This window comes from Oncorhynchus gorbuscha, linkage group LG15, assembly GCF_021184085.1.
Source record: "Oncorhynchus gorbuscha isolate QuinsamMale2020 ecotype Even-year linkage group LG15, OgorEven_v1.0, whole genome shotgun sequence".
Taxonomy (NCBI): Eukaryota; Metazoa; Chordata; class Actinopteri; order Salmoniformes; family Salmonidae; genus Oncorhynchus; species Oncorhynchus gorbuscha.
This window is the reverse complement of record NC_060187.1, coordinates 10,727,394-10,743,127: the sequence shown is the minus strand read 5'-3', so window position 1 is coordinate 10,743,127 and position 15,734 is coordinate 10,727,394. Positions and strand designations below refer to the sequence as shown.

At 41.3% G+C, this 15,734-nt stretch overlaps 1 protein-coding gene across 6 annotated transcripts in view; it reads right to left on the bottom strand.

The window, feature by feature from the left end:
- Positions 1 to 554: 554 nt before the first annotated feature.
- The window catches only part of LOC123996610 (complement factor H-like), a 45,954-nt gene continuing 30,774 nt past the window's right edge, over positions 555 to 15,734 (bottom strand). Inside the window, exons 2-11 of one of the 6 annotated variants that reach the window (XM_046300106.1) lie at positions 7,098 to 7,292; positions 6,801 to 6,977; positions 6,515 to 6,694; positions 5,404 to 6,059; positions 4,997 to 5,182; positions 4,334 to 4,507; positions 3,800 to 3,973; positions 3,468 to 3,674; positions 3,164 to 3,203; positions 555 to 1,163 (exon numbers count right to left, since the gene is read on the bottom strand). In XM_046300106.1, coding sequence (XP_046156062.1) covers positions 3,184 to 3,203; positions 3,468 to 3,674; positions 3,800 to 3,973; positions 4,334 to 4,507; positions 4,997 to 5,182; positions 5,404 to 5,644 — 1,002 coding nt within the window. In that variant the 5' untranslated portion in view covers positions 5,645 to 6,059; positions 6,515 to 6,694; positions 6,801 to 6,977; positions 7,098 to 7,292 and the 3' untranslated portion in view covers positions 555 to 1,163; positions 3,164 to 3,183. The other 5 variants (XM_046300109.1, XM_046300108.1, XM_046300110.1 and 2 more) reach the window with 5 other exon arrangements.

Sequence of the window (15,734 nt, the reverse complement as noted above, 5' to 3'; positions counted from 1 at the left end):
CATTGTGTTAGTATGCACCAATTGCTCTGTAAGACACTGACTAGACTATACAAAGTGAGCAAACGTAACTGATGTGTTTACTTTGCTACGTTTAGCTACTATTGTACACCATCATAGGGAAACAGCACATTACTCTTCTGATACGCAGGGAAAGTGACGACAATTTCTGCCTTCAATTCCATATTCACTTTTTATGTTTTTGACAGGACTTCAGGAATATAAACTCAGCAAAAAAAGAAACGTCCTCTCACTGTCCACTGCGTTTATTTTCAGCAAACTTAACGTATAAATATTTGTATGAACATAACAAGATTCAACAACTGAGATATAAACTGAACAAATTCCACAGACGTGACTAACAAAAATGGAATAATGTGTCAGTGAACAAAGGGGGGGGTCAAAATCAAAAGTAACATTCAGTATCTGGTGTGGCCAATGACAAGTGATACTGACCTGAGAAATAGTTTGTCAGCTTTAATGTGCATTTGTTAGGTTAACATCTGTAAATCGTATTCTGTTGTACTGTAGCCTTGTAAAGACTCATGGAGACAAAGTGTCATCTCTTTTCCACAACTTTATTGTCTTGATAAGGTCAATCACAATCATAACAGTTGTTCACTTATATTACACCTTCAGGTAATGAATCACACAGCTGGGAGATACAGGAGAATATTCACACATTATAGAGCGTGTCGGTCTAATCCTGAATGCTGATTGGTTAAGACCGCATTCCAGCCGGTGCCTATTCCACAAGCTACCACTGGCTGAATCTATGATGTTAAAATGCCTATTTACTCTGTTTCAACTGACTGCGCAATCCACTGTCTCATCAGCCCAGCCAGGCAATTTATAAACTTGATAGAAGGATATTCACACAATCACATCACTTTGTACTAATATAACAAATGTACCATTTTAGTCTAGCTTTAGATAGCTGTACTGTTATTATAGTGAAGCTGAGAAAGATACTGTTATTTTGTTTCAATGATGATACAATGTAAAACGTTGAAAAGACACATGTATTCCATTACTGGATGGCTCACATTTCTTCTAAATCTAAATTAAACAAGCGACAGACACCACAAAAGCAAATGGTTCTTCTCCTTGCATAAAAAGGCGGCTTTGTACGGATTCTTGAAATTGATGGAGAGAACATCATGACTCTGTAGGAATGAAATCACATGACAAGATAATCAGTCGGTTGAGTAATAATGCTGATCACGACTACTATAGAGGATAATCTGAGGAGTAATACTGCTGATCATGACTACTATAGAGGATAATCTGAGGAGTAATACTGCTGATCATGACTACTATAGAGGATAATCTGAGGAGTAATACTGCTGATCACGACTACTATAGAGGAGAATCTGAAGAGTAATACTGCTGATCACGACTACTATAGAGGATAATCTGAGGAGTAATACTGCTGATCATGACTACTATAGAGGAGAATCTGAGGAGTTATACGGCTGATCACTACTACTATAGAGGAGAATCTGAGGAGTAATACTGCTGATCACGACTACTATAGAGGAGAATCTGAGGAGTAATACTGCTGATCACGACTACTATAGAGGATAATCTGAGGAGTAATACTGCTGATCACGACTACTATAGAGGAGAATCTGAGGAGTAATACTGCTGATCACGACTACTATAGAGGAGAATCTGAGGAGTAATACTGCTGATCATTACTATTATAGATCAGAGTCTGTGGAGCAATCTGGCTGATCACTACTATTATAGATCAGAGTCTGTGGAGTAATTCTGCGGATCACTACTATTATAGTGTTGGAGGAAATTATGGTTGAAATGATTAATTATGTATACATTTAAATTAGAACCATCTATTTTAATACTATTATGTTATGGTATGAAATGTATGGGTTCTTGGTTAAGCTGTTACTGAAAATGTAAGTAAAGCAAATTAATTATCTGTACCTTGTGGGAAAGGGAAAAGTGAGGCATATATATTTTCTGACAGATAAGAATGGTCTTTGATGTTCCATTAGTGGAGGAGAAGATGTCTTTTAGACAGATTGGAATGTTTGTTTTATGAGGGGAGTAGAAGAGGATCTCCAGAACTGAAGACACTGCGCTATTGTGTGGATCGGAGACGGTGTGAGAAACTGATGATGTCATTTTATGTTGTCTCTTTAAAATGTAAGGTTCTTTGTATTTTGCTTCAGTACTCTCTTGTAATAAACGCTGTTACCTGACTTTTAAGACTGGTCTCGATCTATTTCATGCACAATTAATGATTTTACAACTCATTAAAGAAATAGAGAGAGTGTGAATTTGATTTTGGCTACACAACATATAGGAATTTAGAATTCCTCTAACATTTAGATCAGAGTCTGTGGAGCAATCTAGCTGATCATTACTATTATAGATCAGAGTCTGTGGAGTAATACTGCTGATCATTACTATTATAGATCAGAGTCTGTGGAGCAATCTGGCTGATCATTACTATTATAGATCAGAGTCTGTGGAATAATTCTGCTGACCACTACTATTATAGATCAGAGTCTGTGGAGTAATTCTGCTGATCACTACTGTTATAGATCAGTCTGTGGAGTAATTCTGCTGATCACTACTATTATAGATCAGAGTTTGTGGAGCAATCCGGCTGATCACTACTATTATAGATCAGAGTTTGTGAAGCAATCTGTCTGATCACTACTATTATAGATCAGAGTCTGTGGAGTAATTCTGCTGATCACTACTATTATATATCAGAGTCTGTGGAGTAATTCTGCTGATCACTACTAGTATAGATCAGAGTCTGTGGAGTAATTCTGCTGATCACTACTAGTATAGATCAGAGTCTGTGGAGTAATTCTGCTGATCACTACTGTTATAGATCAGTCTGTAGAGTAATTCTGCTGACCACTCCTACTATAGTGGATATAGTGGACCACTCCTACTATAGTGTGTCAATGATTAGAGAAATGATTCCTGCTTGATGTGGTGTTATACTCCAACGTGTTTCTGTTATGCTTCACTGATAAGCCAAAACATGCTGTTCATAATACTGTTTATAATACTTTTCATAGTACTGTTTATAATACTTGACTTCAGAACATTTGCTCTGCCTTCACTCCTACTACAGGTTTGTGTGATTATAAGACATGCCATTCTCCTGGTTAATTTAACCTACCCCTTATGTTCATCATCTACCTATGAATAACGATGGCTACCTAAAAAGCAAAGAACAAATGATTTTTAGGTTACACATAGTGGCCTCATTGAATATGATCAAACAGGTGGATTGATTTTCATAAAAAAAGGTTTAGATCAAAATGAGAAAATACTATCCATTTCTATTGTATTAATCTGCAGTAGATAGCTCACAGGGCATCCTGGACTTATGCATTCCATATATTAGATGATGTTAAACTCTTAATGTTGAGAGAATGACTATCTTACACTGATGGGTGTTCCTTTACATGACATGAACTTACATATAGGTTTGTGTTCTCCATACTGTAACTCTCCATCATAACACTTCACCTCAATTTCTTCTATATTCCATGGTGAATAACGTTTCAATTTATGGTAATATCCCTCTTCACAATGAAGAGTCTTTTTTTCACCGTTCGCAGTATAATCTTTCTTGGGTAAATTCTGTAGATTGTACTCTGCATCAAAAGTGGAAATCTCACAAGGCCCTGATGGAAATGAAACCCAGTCATTTTTTCATTAACTTTGTGTGCAGTACATATTCATACATTTATATACACTTGACATGTAGATATAACACCATGTTCAGACCTGTTGAAAATAATGTACTTACGTAAACACTTTGGAGGACTCGGCCATTTTCCATTCAGACATCTAATGCTGCCTGTGAGACTCAGTGTATACTGTCTGCTGCATTGGTAGGACACCTCTGTAATTACACCTTCAACATCTCTCTTTTCCTTGGTGAAATCTCCATTAGTAATGGGAGGAGGATCAGGACAGCTTGCTAGATTAAACAGGGAATAGATAGAAATCATAATACAATACCATGAAAATACAGTACTGTGAAAATACAGTACCGTGAAAATACAGTACCATGATAATACAGTACCATGATAATAGAAGAGATATTATAATACAGTACCATGATACACTATTATGATAATACAATTCCATGATAATACTGTACCATGATAATAGAATACCATTATAATACTGTATCATGATAATACAGTACCATGATAATACAGTACAGTACCATGATAATACAGTACCATGATTATACAGTACAGTACCATGATAATACAGTACCATGATAATACAGTACAGTACCATGATAATACAGTACCATAGACTTAAGACTTACCGTTACACTCAACTGGCATGTGCCATTCTCCATTCTTGCAAGTTGCTTTTCCTCCGGGGCCTTTGTATGGGCTAATGCATGTATAGTCTATTTGGTTCCCATTTTCGTATCTCTCCAGCACTTGGTCAGGAATCTCCATTCTCCTCCCTGCGCCCTCAGGCTTACCACAGTACTCTGTAGGTGAAGCACAGTATGTTTGAATTCTCAAATTACAATCAAATACCAGAGGCACAAAAGTGGCAGAGAATGACTGTGTGGTTAGAACCATAGTCAAGGGCCAATGTACAGTATATTCGGAGAATGTAACTGGGGCAATTTGTGATATATACTGTAAATATGCACTGAAACTCATCCATGATCATATCAAGGAATACTAGACTATAATGAATTATAGCAAAAAACAACAGCAACTATCTCAAAGTGGACACATTGGGGACATATTGAGAAAATATAAATCAGAGATGTATATTTCTGTAAATCCAAGCAATGCCTAAACAAGTATCCCGGATTGTATGAGAGAATAATGGTGTTATGTGATACAGAATTTTTCATCTCAATGACCATTTAGATATAATTTTTTCCCTGTTTGAATAGGTGCTGTTCATAGTAGAGTAACTCTAAACTGAATTACTGCATCAGTTTCAAACAGTTATTAATACTTACGTTTGCATGTTGGTGGTGGAATTGTCCAACTCCCATTTTCACAAGTAAGTTTTTTATGTCCCTCTATTTCAAAGGACTTGCGACATTCATAATTCACTTCAAATCCCTCTATATATTTATTTTGATACAGGATTTTAACAATTGAATTTTCAACTTTAGGTGGAGGATCACATGGAACGCCTTGCACTTCAAGAGAAGAAAATATTGATGAAAGATTAGAGGGTAGAAAACACACAGTACAGACACAGAACTACGATCTATGTAATTACATAATATCATATGGGCTTCGGGGTCCTTTTCCCAAAACTATTCCAACATATAGTGAACATACATGGAAGGATGGCCACTGTATACAATTAAAATCAAGTGATTGTTTTAAATGAACAAAACTATTAACCACTACTCACGTCTACAAGCTGGTAACGGTGTTTGCCATTCTCCATCCTTACATTTTATAGTCTTAGTTTCAGATGTGTATCCAACTTTGCAATCAATTGTAACAGTTTGTTCATTGTTATAGACTTCACTGTGAGGTACCTTTCTTGTGTTGGGAATGACAGGGATTCTGACACATTGTGATTGATCCAGACAGAAAGAGCATTGAGAATGAGTTTCAGACCAATATAGCCAAGTCAGAGGGAAATGCATTCTACTGTTCTTGATCTACCTTGTAAAGAGGTCATTTCTAGAGGATCTGTTTTCTTACCAATACACTCTAATATTCCAGACCATGTTCCCTCAGTACATGTGGCTTCACCCCACCAGCCCCCGGTAGAGGGTTTGAACCCTTCATTGCAGGAATAGTATATCTTGCTATTCCTGGGATCAACATTCCTCTCATTTGACTGAACTATGAATCCATTCATCACAGCAGTTGGGTTGATACATGCTCCCTCTATTTCTGGGGGAAACATTGACATGAAACATTATAGAACACAATGTGACACATCAATGTTTTTAAATCCGGTTCTACAGTTGTAACGCTGAGTTCCTCCCAATTGACCCCGCTGCCAGCGGTAGGGAGAACTCACAAGAGGGTCACGTGGATCACCACATGTTATCCCTACAATGATAGAGATGTTTAGTATTAGCATGAATGATACCAGTACAGTAATACACAGTGATTACACTGTCTATACCTCCTTATACCCTCAATATGGATGCATGCTCTCTTTATTTCTGGGAGAAACAATGGCAGGAAACATTACAGAACGCATTGTGAGACATCGTTCAGTTAACAGCACACTTAGAGGACCTGTTCTACAAAGCATTACCATATCATTACATTTTGGCCAAGCTGTCAGTTTGATAAAAGCACTGAACAGAGCAATATCTGGAAAACCAGATGGAGGCAAAGTGAGTGAATGTTCATGTCATTACCAATTCCACACCAAATCCTCAAATAGGGAATAAAACAACAGGCTGCTTGATCTTTTCAGTAAACTTTACACCTTCTGGATCAGTGTCTTGACTCACATCCTCATTTTGTTGATGATGCAAATGTAAATGTCATCCTACCTTTACAGCCAAGTGTCTTGGTCCAGCCATTTGTAGTACAGGTAGCAGTAGGTCTGGTAGTACTGTCTAATAGTTCATAATTCATCTTACACTCATAAGTGAGCAGATCATTGATTTTGTATCTTGTTGTCGGGTCTTTAATCACAGCATTAAGGATATCTGGCTTGTCACATGTAATCTCTGAAAGACAAACAATGTAATTCTGATGCAGTCCAAACTAACATCGGAGCACAAGGTAATTAAACCACAGTGATATTCAAAGATGGCTTCCTTCAAAAAACTGCACCTTCACAGAGTGGTTCTGGAGTTCAGGAGCCATCACTTGTGCATGTGGCAACACCCCGGGCATTTGTGGTTTTATATCCGGTTCTACAGTTGTAACGCTGAGTTCCTCTGAATTGACCCCGCTGCCAGTAGTAGGGAGAACTCACAAGAGGGTCACGTGGGTCACCACATGTTATCCCTACAATGATAGAGATGTTTAGTGTCAGCATGAATCAAACCTGTACAGTGATTCACCTGTATAAACCCCAATACACTCTCAATATATCATAATACAATTTACTCTCCAGTATGAACATACGTTCACAATCTGTAGAAGATGACCACTTTCCGTCCTCTTTGCAGGTTATTGTATCTTAAGTCTGACGTGAGAAAGAGTTCCAGAATCCTGAGTCACAGGTCACCGTTAGACTTTCATCAGGAAAGAACAGATTTCTGTCAGCAGGTGTGTAACTGGTTCCTCTTGTTGGTGGCAATGATAAATTACATTTCACTTCTGCATTTTGGAGACAGAAAATGATAGAAACACATTATGTTATCAAATCAAAATCAAATCAAATGTATTTGTCACATACACATGGTTAGCAATTGTTAATGCAAGTGTAGCGAAATGCTTCATGGTGGAAAATAAGTGTTTGGTCACCTACAAACAAGCAAGATTTCTGGCTCTCACAGACCAGTAACTTCTTCTTTAAGAGGCTCCTTTGTCCTCCACTCGTTACCTGTATTAATGGCACCTGTTTGAACTTGTTATCAGTATAAAATACACCTGTCCACAACCTCAAACAGTCACACTCCAAACTCCACTATGGCCAAGACCAAAGAGCTATCAAAGGACACCAGAAACAAAATTGTAGACCTGCACCAGGCTGGGAAGACTGAATCTGCAATAGGTAAGAAGCTTGGTTTGAAGAAATCAATTGTGGTAGTAATTATTAGGAAATGGAATACATACAAGACCACTGATAATCTCCCCCCGATCTGGGGCTCCACGCAAGATCTCACCCCATGGGGTCAAAATGATCAAAATAAAAGTGAGCAAAAATCCCAGAACCACACGGGGGGGACCTAGTGAATGATCTGCAGAGAGCTGGGAACAAAGTAACAAAGCCTACCATCAGTAACACACTACACCGCCAGGGACTCAAATCCTGCAGTGCCAGACGTGTCCCCCTGCTTAAGCCAGTACATGTCCAGGCCCATCTGAAGTTTGCTAGAGAGCATTTGGATGATCCAGAAGAAGATTGGGAGAATGTCATATGGTCAGATGAAACCAAAATATAACTTTTTGGTAAAAACTCAACTCGTCGTGTTTGGAGGTCAAAGAATGCTGAGTTGTATCCAAAGAACACCATACCTACTGTGAAGCATGGGGGTGGAAACATCATGCTTTGGGGCTGTTTTTCTGCAAAGGGACCAGGACGACTGATCTGTGTGAAGGAAAGAATGAATGGGGCCATGTATCGTGAGATTTTGAGTGAAAACCTCCTTCCATCAGCAAGGGCATTGAAGATGAAACGTGGTTAGGTCTTTCAGCATGACAATGGTCCCAAACACACCGCCCGGGCAACGAAGGAGTGGCTTCGTAAGAAGCATTTCAAGGTCCTGGAGTGGCCTAGCCAGTCTCCAGATCTCAACCCCATAGAAAATATTTGGAGGGAGTTGAAAGTCAATGTTGCCCAGCAACAGCCCCAAAACGTCACTGCTCTAGAGGAGATCTGCATGGAGGAATGGGCCAAAATACCAGCAACAGTGTGTGAAAACCTTGTGAAGACTTACAGAAAACGTTTGACCTCTGTCATTGCCAACAAAGGGTATATAAAAAAGTATTGAGATTAACTTTTGTTATTGACCAAATACTTGTTTTCCATCCTAATTTGCAAATAAATTCATTAAAAATCCTACAATGTGATTTTCTGGATTTTTTTCTTCTCATTTTTTCTGTCATAGTTGAAGTGTACCTATGATGAAAATTACAGGTCTCTCATTTTTTTTAAGTCGGAGAAATTGCACAATTGGTGGCTGACTAAATACTTTTTTGCCCCACTGTCCATATAAGATGAGTAATGTAGGGTATGTAAGCATTATATTAAGTAGCATTGTTTAAAGTGGCTAGTGATACATTTTAAATGAATTTCCATCAATTCCCATTATTCAAGTGGCTGGAGTTGAGTCAGTGTGTTGGCAGCAGCCACTCAATGTTGGTGGTGGCTGCTAAACAGCCTGATGGCCTTGAGATAGAAGCTGTTTTTCAGTCTCTCGGTCCCTGCATTGATGCACCCGTACTAACCTCGCCATCTTGATGATAGCGGGGTGAACAGGCAGTGGCTCGGGTGGTTGTTGTTCTTGATGATCTTTATGGCCTTCCTGTGACATCGGGTGGTGTAGGTGTCCTGGAGGGTCTAGGGTGTCAGGTAGGGTGGAGGTGATATGGTCCTTGACTAGTCTCTCAAAGCACTTCATGATGATGGACGTGAGTGCTATGGGGCGGTAGTCGTTTAGCTCAGTTAGCTTTCTTGGGAACAGGGACAATGGTGGCCCTCTTGAAGCATGTGGGAACAGCAGACTGGGATTAGGATTGATTGAATATGTCCGTAAGTCAGCTGGTCTGCACATGCTCTGAGGACGCGGCTGGGGATGCCGTCTGGGCCTGCAGCCTTGCGAGGGTTAACATGTTTAAATGTTTTCCTCACGGAGATTCCGCAGGTTTTGGTCGTGTGCAGTGGCACTGTATTGTCCTCAAAGCGGGCAAAAAAGTTATTTAGTCTGCCTGGGAGCAAGACATCCTGGTCCGTGACGGTGCTGGTTCTCTTTTTTTGTCATTCGTGATTGACTGTAGACCCTGCCACATACCTCTTGTTTCTGAGCCGTTGAATTGTGACTCTACTTTGTCTCTATACTAACGCTTAGCTTGTTTGATTGCCTTGCGGAGGGAATAGCTACACTGTTTGAATTCGGTCATGTTTCCAGTCACCTTTCCCTGGTTAAAAGCAGTGGTTTACGCTTTCAGTTCCACGCGAATGCTGCCATCAATCCTCGGTTTCTGGTTTGGGAATGTTTTAATCATTGCTATGGGAACGACATCATCAATGCACTTTCTAATGAACTCTCTCACGGAATCAGCGCATTAGTCAATGTTGTTGTTTGACGCAATATCCCAGTCCACGTGACCAAAGCAGTCTTGAAGCGTGGAATCAGATTGGTCGGACCAGCGTTGAACAGACCTGAGCGTGGGAGCTTCCTGTTTTAGTTTCTGTCTGTAGGCAGGAAGCAACAAAATGGAGTCGTGGTCAGCTTTTCTGAAAGGGCTGTGATTATAATCGAGGAGAATTCCCTTGGTAGATAATGCGGTCGACATTTGTTTGTGAGGAATTCTAAGTCAGGTGAGCAGAAGGAGTGTGCTGTTAGTAGTGTGCTTCAAGATAAAGAGATGAGTTACCCTGCTGACTTCAAATGTCAATATATAGTTGAGTAAGAATTAGGCTGTTTGAGAAGGTTTGAATCCTAAGCAACCTACCTATACATAGTTTGATGTACATTACCAACAAAGCTACTGTAATAGGTCAAGGTTGTGTGCTGGAAAAACTTGGTAGAGCATGGGTGGAATAAGCATTGTTGTGCTCATGTGAATTTCCTTTATTTTTCGACTTCAGACCAATGCCTATTCTCACATAAAACATATTGTTTTGTTTTTTAATAAAGAAGAATGGTTTGGCCTTCCGGGTGGCGCAGTGGTTAAGGGCGCTGTACTGCAGCGCCAGCTGTGCCATCAGAGTCCCTGGGTTCGCGCCCAGGCTCTGTCGTAACCGGCCGCGACTGGGAGGTCCGTGGGGCTACGCACAATTGGCCTAGCGTCATCTGGGTTAGGGAGGGCTTGGTCGGTAGGGATGTCCTTGTCTCATCGTGCACCAGTGACTCCTGTTGTGGGCCGGGTGCAGTGCGTGCTAACCAAGGTGTTTCCTCCGACACATTGGTGCGGCTGGCTTCCGGGTTGGATGCGCGCTGTGTTAAGAAGCAGTGCGGCTTGGTTGGGTTGTGTATCAGAGGACGCATGACTTTCAACCTTCGTCTCTCCCGAGCCGTACGGGAGTTGTAGCGAAGAGACAAGATAGTAGCTACTACAACAATTGGATACTATGAAATTGGGGAGAAAAATGGGGTAAAAATTCAAAGAAATATATTTTTAAAAAGAAAGGTCGGAGAATTATCTGTATCAAAAGGCAAGTATTTAATTACGTTGTGAAATGAATGAATTAACATACAAGGCATAAATCTCAAGTAGGAAGGCAATATTGACATTACAAGGTATTATTCTAGGCATGATCAGAGAGACCATGGCTTGTGCCATGACCACTAGATCATGAGAAAGAGAGAAAGAAAGAGCGAGGGTGTATCTCACCAGCACAGGTCAGGAGCAAAAGAAAGGGCCAATGAATCCAAGACCCTTCATAAAATCTGAATTATTTGAGTTGTTGACCAATAGTGTTACTGCTTCTCAGAGGTGAGGAAGATAGAGGTTTGAGATATTAACACCGAGAATGCTGAATTCCTGAGAAGACAATAAAGCCTTTTGCATAGTGTTGATAAGAGACTTCGGGTGCTGGGTTGCCCTACACCTCTCAGTACCCATCATCCCGTCAGACAGTGTGATTCTTTTTAATATCCCTGAACCAACAAGCAATTGACAATGTGTTCTGTTTACCAGACTATGAGAGCCTTTGCCAAAGGCCTCCACCGTGGCCCAACAATCATACAGGCAAAGCATCAATACAGGACTAAGATTGAATTCCACTACACCGGCTCTGACGCTCGTTGGATATAGCAGGGGCTTGCAAACTATCTCGGATTAGAAAGAGAAACCCAGCCATGAGCTGCCCAGAGACTTAATGCAACCGCTGTGTCAGATTTCTTTTAAACTTTACGGAAAAAGCATAACATGAGAACGGCGCTCAGAGCCCAATCCAGCCAGAGAAATATCCGCCATTTTGGAGTCAACAGAAGTCAGAAATAACACCATAAATATTCACTTACCTTTGATGATCATCAGAAAGCACTCCCAGGAATCCCAGTTCGATGACAAATGACTGATTTGTTCCATAAAGTCCATCATTTATGTCCAAATAGCCACTTTTTGTTAGCGTGTTCATCCCAGTAATCCATCTTCATGAGGCGCAGGCACTTCGTCCAGACAAAAACTTTAAAAGTTCCGTTACAGTCCTTTAGAAACATGTCAAACGATGTATGGAATCAATCTTTAGGATGTTTTTAACATAAAACACCAATAATGTTCCAACCGGAGAATTCCTATGTCTGAAGAAAAGCACTGGAACGAGAGGTAACTCTGTCGGGAGCGCGCGTCACGAGCCTGAGACACTCTGCCAGACCACTGACTCAAACAGGTCTCATGAGCCCCTCCTTTGTAGTAGAATCCTCATTCAAGTTTCTAAAGACGGTTGTATTCTAGTGGAAGCCGTAGGAAGTGCAACTTTATCCATATCCCACTGTGTATTCGGTAGGCCAAGCTTTGAAAAGCTTAGATGTGCCACTTCCTGGTTGGATTTTTCTCAGGTTTTTGCCTGCCATATGAGTTCTGCATTACATGGGCTTGCTCCTACCTATCTCTCTGATTTGGTCCTGCCGTACATACCTACCCGTACGTTACGGTCACAAGATGCAGGCCTCCTAATTGTCCCTAGAATTTCTAAGCAAACAGCAGGAGGCAGGGCTTTCTCCTATAGAGCTCCATATTTATGGAATGGTCTGCCTACCCATGTGAGAGACGCAAACTCTGTCTCAACCTTGAAGTCTTTACTGAAGACTCATCTCTTCAGTGGGTCATATGATTGAGTGTAGTCTGGCCCAGGAGTGTGAAGGTGAACGGAAAGGCTCTGGAGCAACGAACCGCCCTTGCTGTCTCTGCCTGGCCGGTTCCCCTCTCTTTCCACTGGGATTCTCTGCCTCTAACCCTGTTGCAGCACTGGCTTACTGGTGCTCTTTCATGCCGTCCCTAGGAGGGGTGTGTCACTTGAGTGGGTTGAGTCACTGATGTGATCTTCCTGTCTGGGTTGGTGCCCCCGCTTGGGTTGTGCCGCGGTGGAGATCTTTGTGGGCTATACTCGGCCTTGTCTCAGGATGGTAAAATTGGTGGTTGAAGATATCCCTCTAGTGGTGTGGGGGCTGTGCTTTGGCAAAGTGGGTGGGATTATATCCTTCCTGTTTGGCCCTATCCGGGGGTATCATCGGATAGGGCCACAGTGTCTCCTGACCCCTTCAATCAGCCTCCAGTATTTATGCTGCAGTAGTTTGTGTCGGGGGGCTTGTTATACCTGGAGTACTTCTCCTTATCCGGTGACCTGTGTGAATTTAAGTATGCTCTCTAATTCTCTCTTCTCTCTTTGTTTCTCTATCTCGTAGGACCTGAGCCCTAGGACCATGCCTCAGGACTACCTGGCATGATGACTCCTTGCTGTCCCCAGTCCACCTGGCCGTGCTGCTGCTCCAGTTTCAACTGTTCTGCCTGTGATTATTATTATGTACATATTCTTTATCCCCTTACACTGTGTTTAAGACAGTAGTTTTGGAATGGTTAGTTAGATTACTTGTTGGTTATTACTGCATTGTCGGAACTAGAAGCACAAGCATTTCGCTACACTCGCATTAACATCTGCTAACCATGTGTATGTGACAAATAAAATGTGATTTGATTTGATTTGATATTATTTGACCATGCTGGTCATTTATGAACATTTGAACATCTTGGCCATGTTCTGTTATAATCTCCACCCGGCACAGCCAGAAGAAGACTGACCACCCCTCATAGCATGGTACCTCTCTAGGTTTCTTCCTAGGTTTTGACCTTTCTAGGGAGTTTTTCCTAGCCACCGTGCTTCTACACCTGCATTGCTTGCTGTTTCGGGATTTAGGCTGGGTTTCTGTACAGCACTTTGAGATATCAGCTGATGTACGAAGGGCTATATAAATACATTTGATTTGATTCTGTTATACTCACAGACATCATTCAAACAGTTTTAGAAACTTCAGAGTGTTTTCTATCCAATACTAATAATAATATGCATATATTAGCATCTGGGACAGAGTAGGAGGCAGTTCACTCTGGGCACGCTATTCATCCAAAAGTGCAAATGCTGCCCCCTATCCCAAAAGAGAGAAACCCAACCGTGAGCTGCCCAGTGACTTAAGCGTACCAGAGGAGTTAAATGGCTTGTGTGTTCAATTTGAGGCAAGCAACACTGAACAATGCATGAGTGCACCAGCTGTTCTGGATGAGTGTGTGATCGCGCTCCCTCCTTTGCCGACGTGACTAAGAACTTTAAACAGGTTAACATTCAGACGGATTACCAGGACGCGTACTCAGAGCATGAGCTGACCAGTTGGCAAGTGTCTTCATTGACATTTTCAAGCTCTCCCTGACCCAGTTTGTAATACACTATATATACAAAAGTATGTGGACACCGCTTCAAATTGGCAGATTCGGCTATTTCAGCAACACCTGTTGCTGATCGGTGTATAAAATCATCCACATAGTCATGCAATCTCCATAGACAAACATTGGCAGTAGAATGGCCTTAAGAAGAGCTCAGTGACTTTTAACGTGGCACCATCATAGGATACCTTTCCAACTAGTCAGCTCGTCAAATTTCTGCCCTGCTAGAGCTGCCCTGGTCAATTGTAAGTGCTCTTATTGAGAAGTGGAAATGTCTAGGAGCAACAACGGGTCATCCACAAAGTGGTAGGCCACACAAGCTCACAGAGCGGGACTGCTGAGTGCTGAAGCGCTAGGTTGCAAAACTCAGTACCGTGTTACAAACTGCCTCTGGAATCAACATCAGCACAATAACTGTTCGTCGGGAGCTTCATGAAATGTGTTTCCTTGGCCGAGCAGCCGCACACAAGCCTAAGATTACCATGTACCGCCATTGAACTCTGGAGCAGTGGAAATGCGTTCTCTGGAGTCATGAATCACGTTTCTCCATCTGGTAGTCTGACGGACGAATCTAGGTTTGGCGGATGCCAGGATAACTCCACATGCCCCAATCATAGTGGCAACTTTAAAGTTTGGTGGAGGAAGATTAATGGTCTGGGGCTGTTTTTCATGGTTTGTTCTAGGCCCCATTATTCCAGTGAAGGGAATCTTAATGCTACAGCATACAATTACATTCTAGACGTTTCTGTGCTTCCAACTTTGTGGCAACAGTTTGGGGAAGGCCCTTTCCTGTTTCAGCATGACAGCAATTCAATGGCTCAGACACGAGACGTATGTGGCTGGGTCTACAGAAAATCACGGACTACAACAAGAAAACCAGCCACTTCACGGACACCGACGTCTTGCTTCCAGACAAACTAAACACCTTCTTTCTCCGCTTTGAGGTGTCGTGTCTTTGGCTATGCCGGATATTAACTAGAAAGTCGGGGCACCACAAAATAATATTTATAGAGCCATTATCTTCCGAATAAACTCTTAAAGACCTAGTAATATTTTACATCAATAGCAGTCAATATTAATCGTCACCTTATTTCAGTCTCATCTGAAAGTTGTAAATTCTTGGTTATCTTCACGAACCCTAGCTAACAAGTTGAATCAGCAATACAAAATTGGGTTTAATTATGTATTTACTAAATACCTAACTAATCACACAGAATTACACGTACACCGAATGAATCATACCTTGATTATAAATTATGTCATAAAGGAAAACGTCCATAGTGGACAGAACAGATATGACAGCTGGTTACCCAAAGGAAAGGGGGCTGGGTTTGAGTGAAAGAGCGGGGAGCCTGGAGAACAAAGGGAGAAGTGATGTCTCTATCGGGCCGTAGGCAGCTACTCAATCGGAAATACAGAATCTTATGCATTTTAAATGACCGGCCATTTGGAAAAGGAAAATGCAGTAAATATTTACTCTGAGCTGCGCTTTGG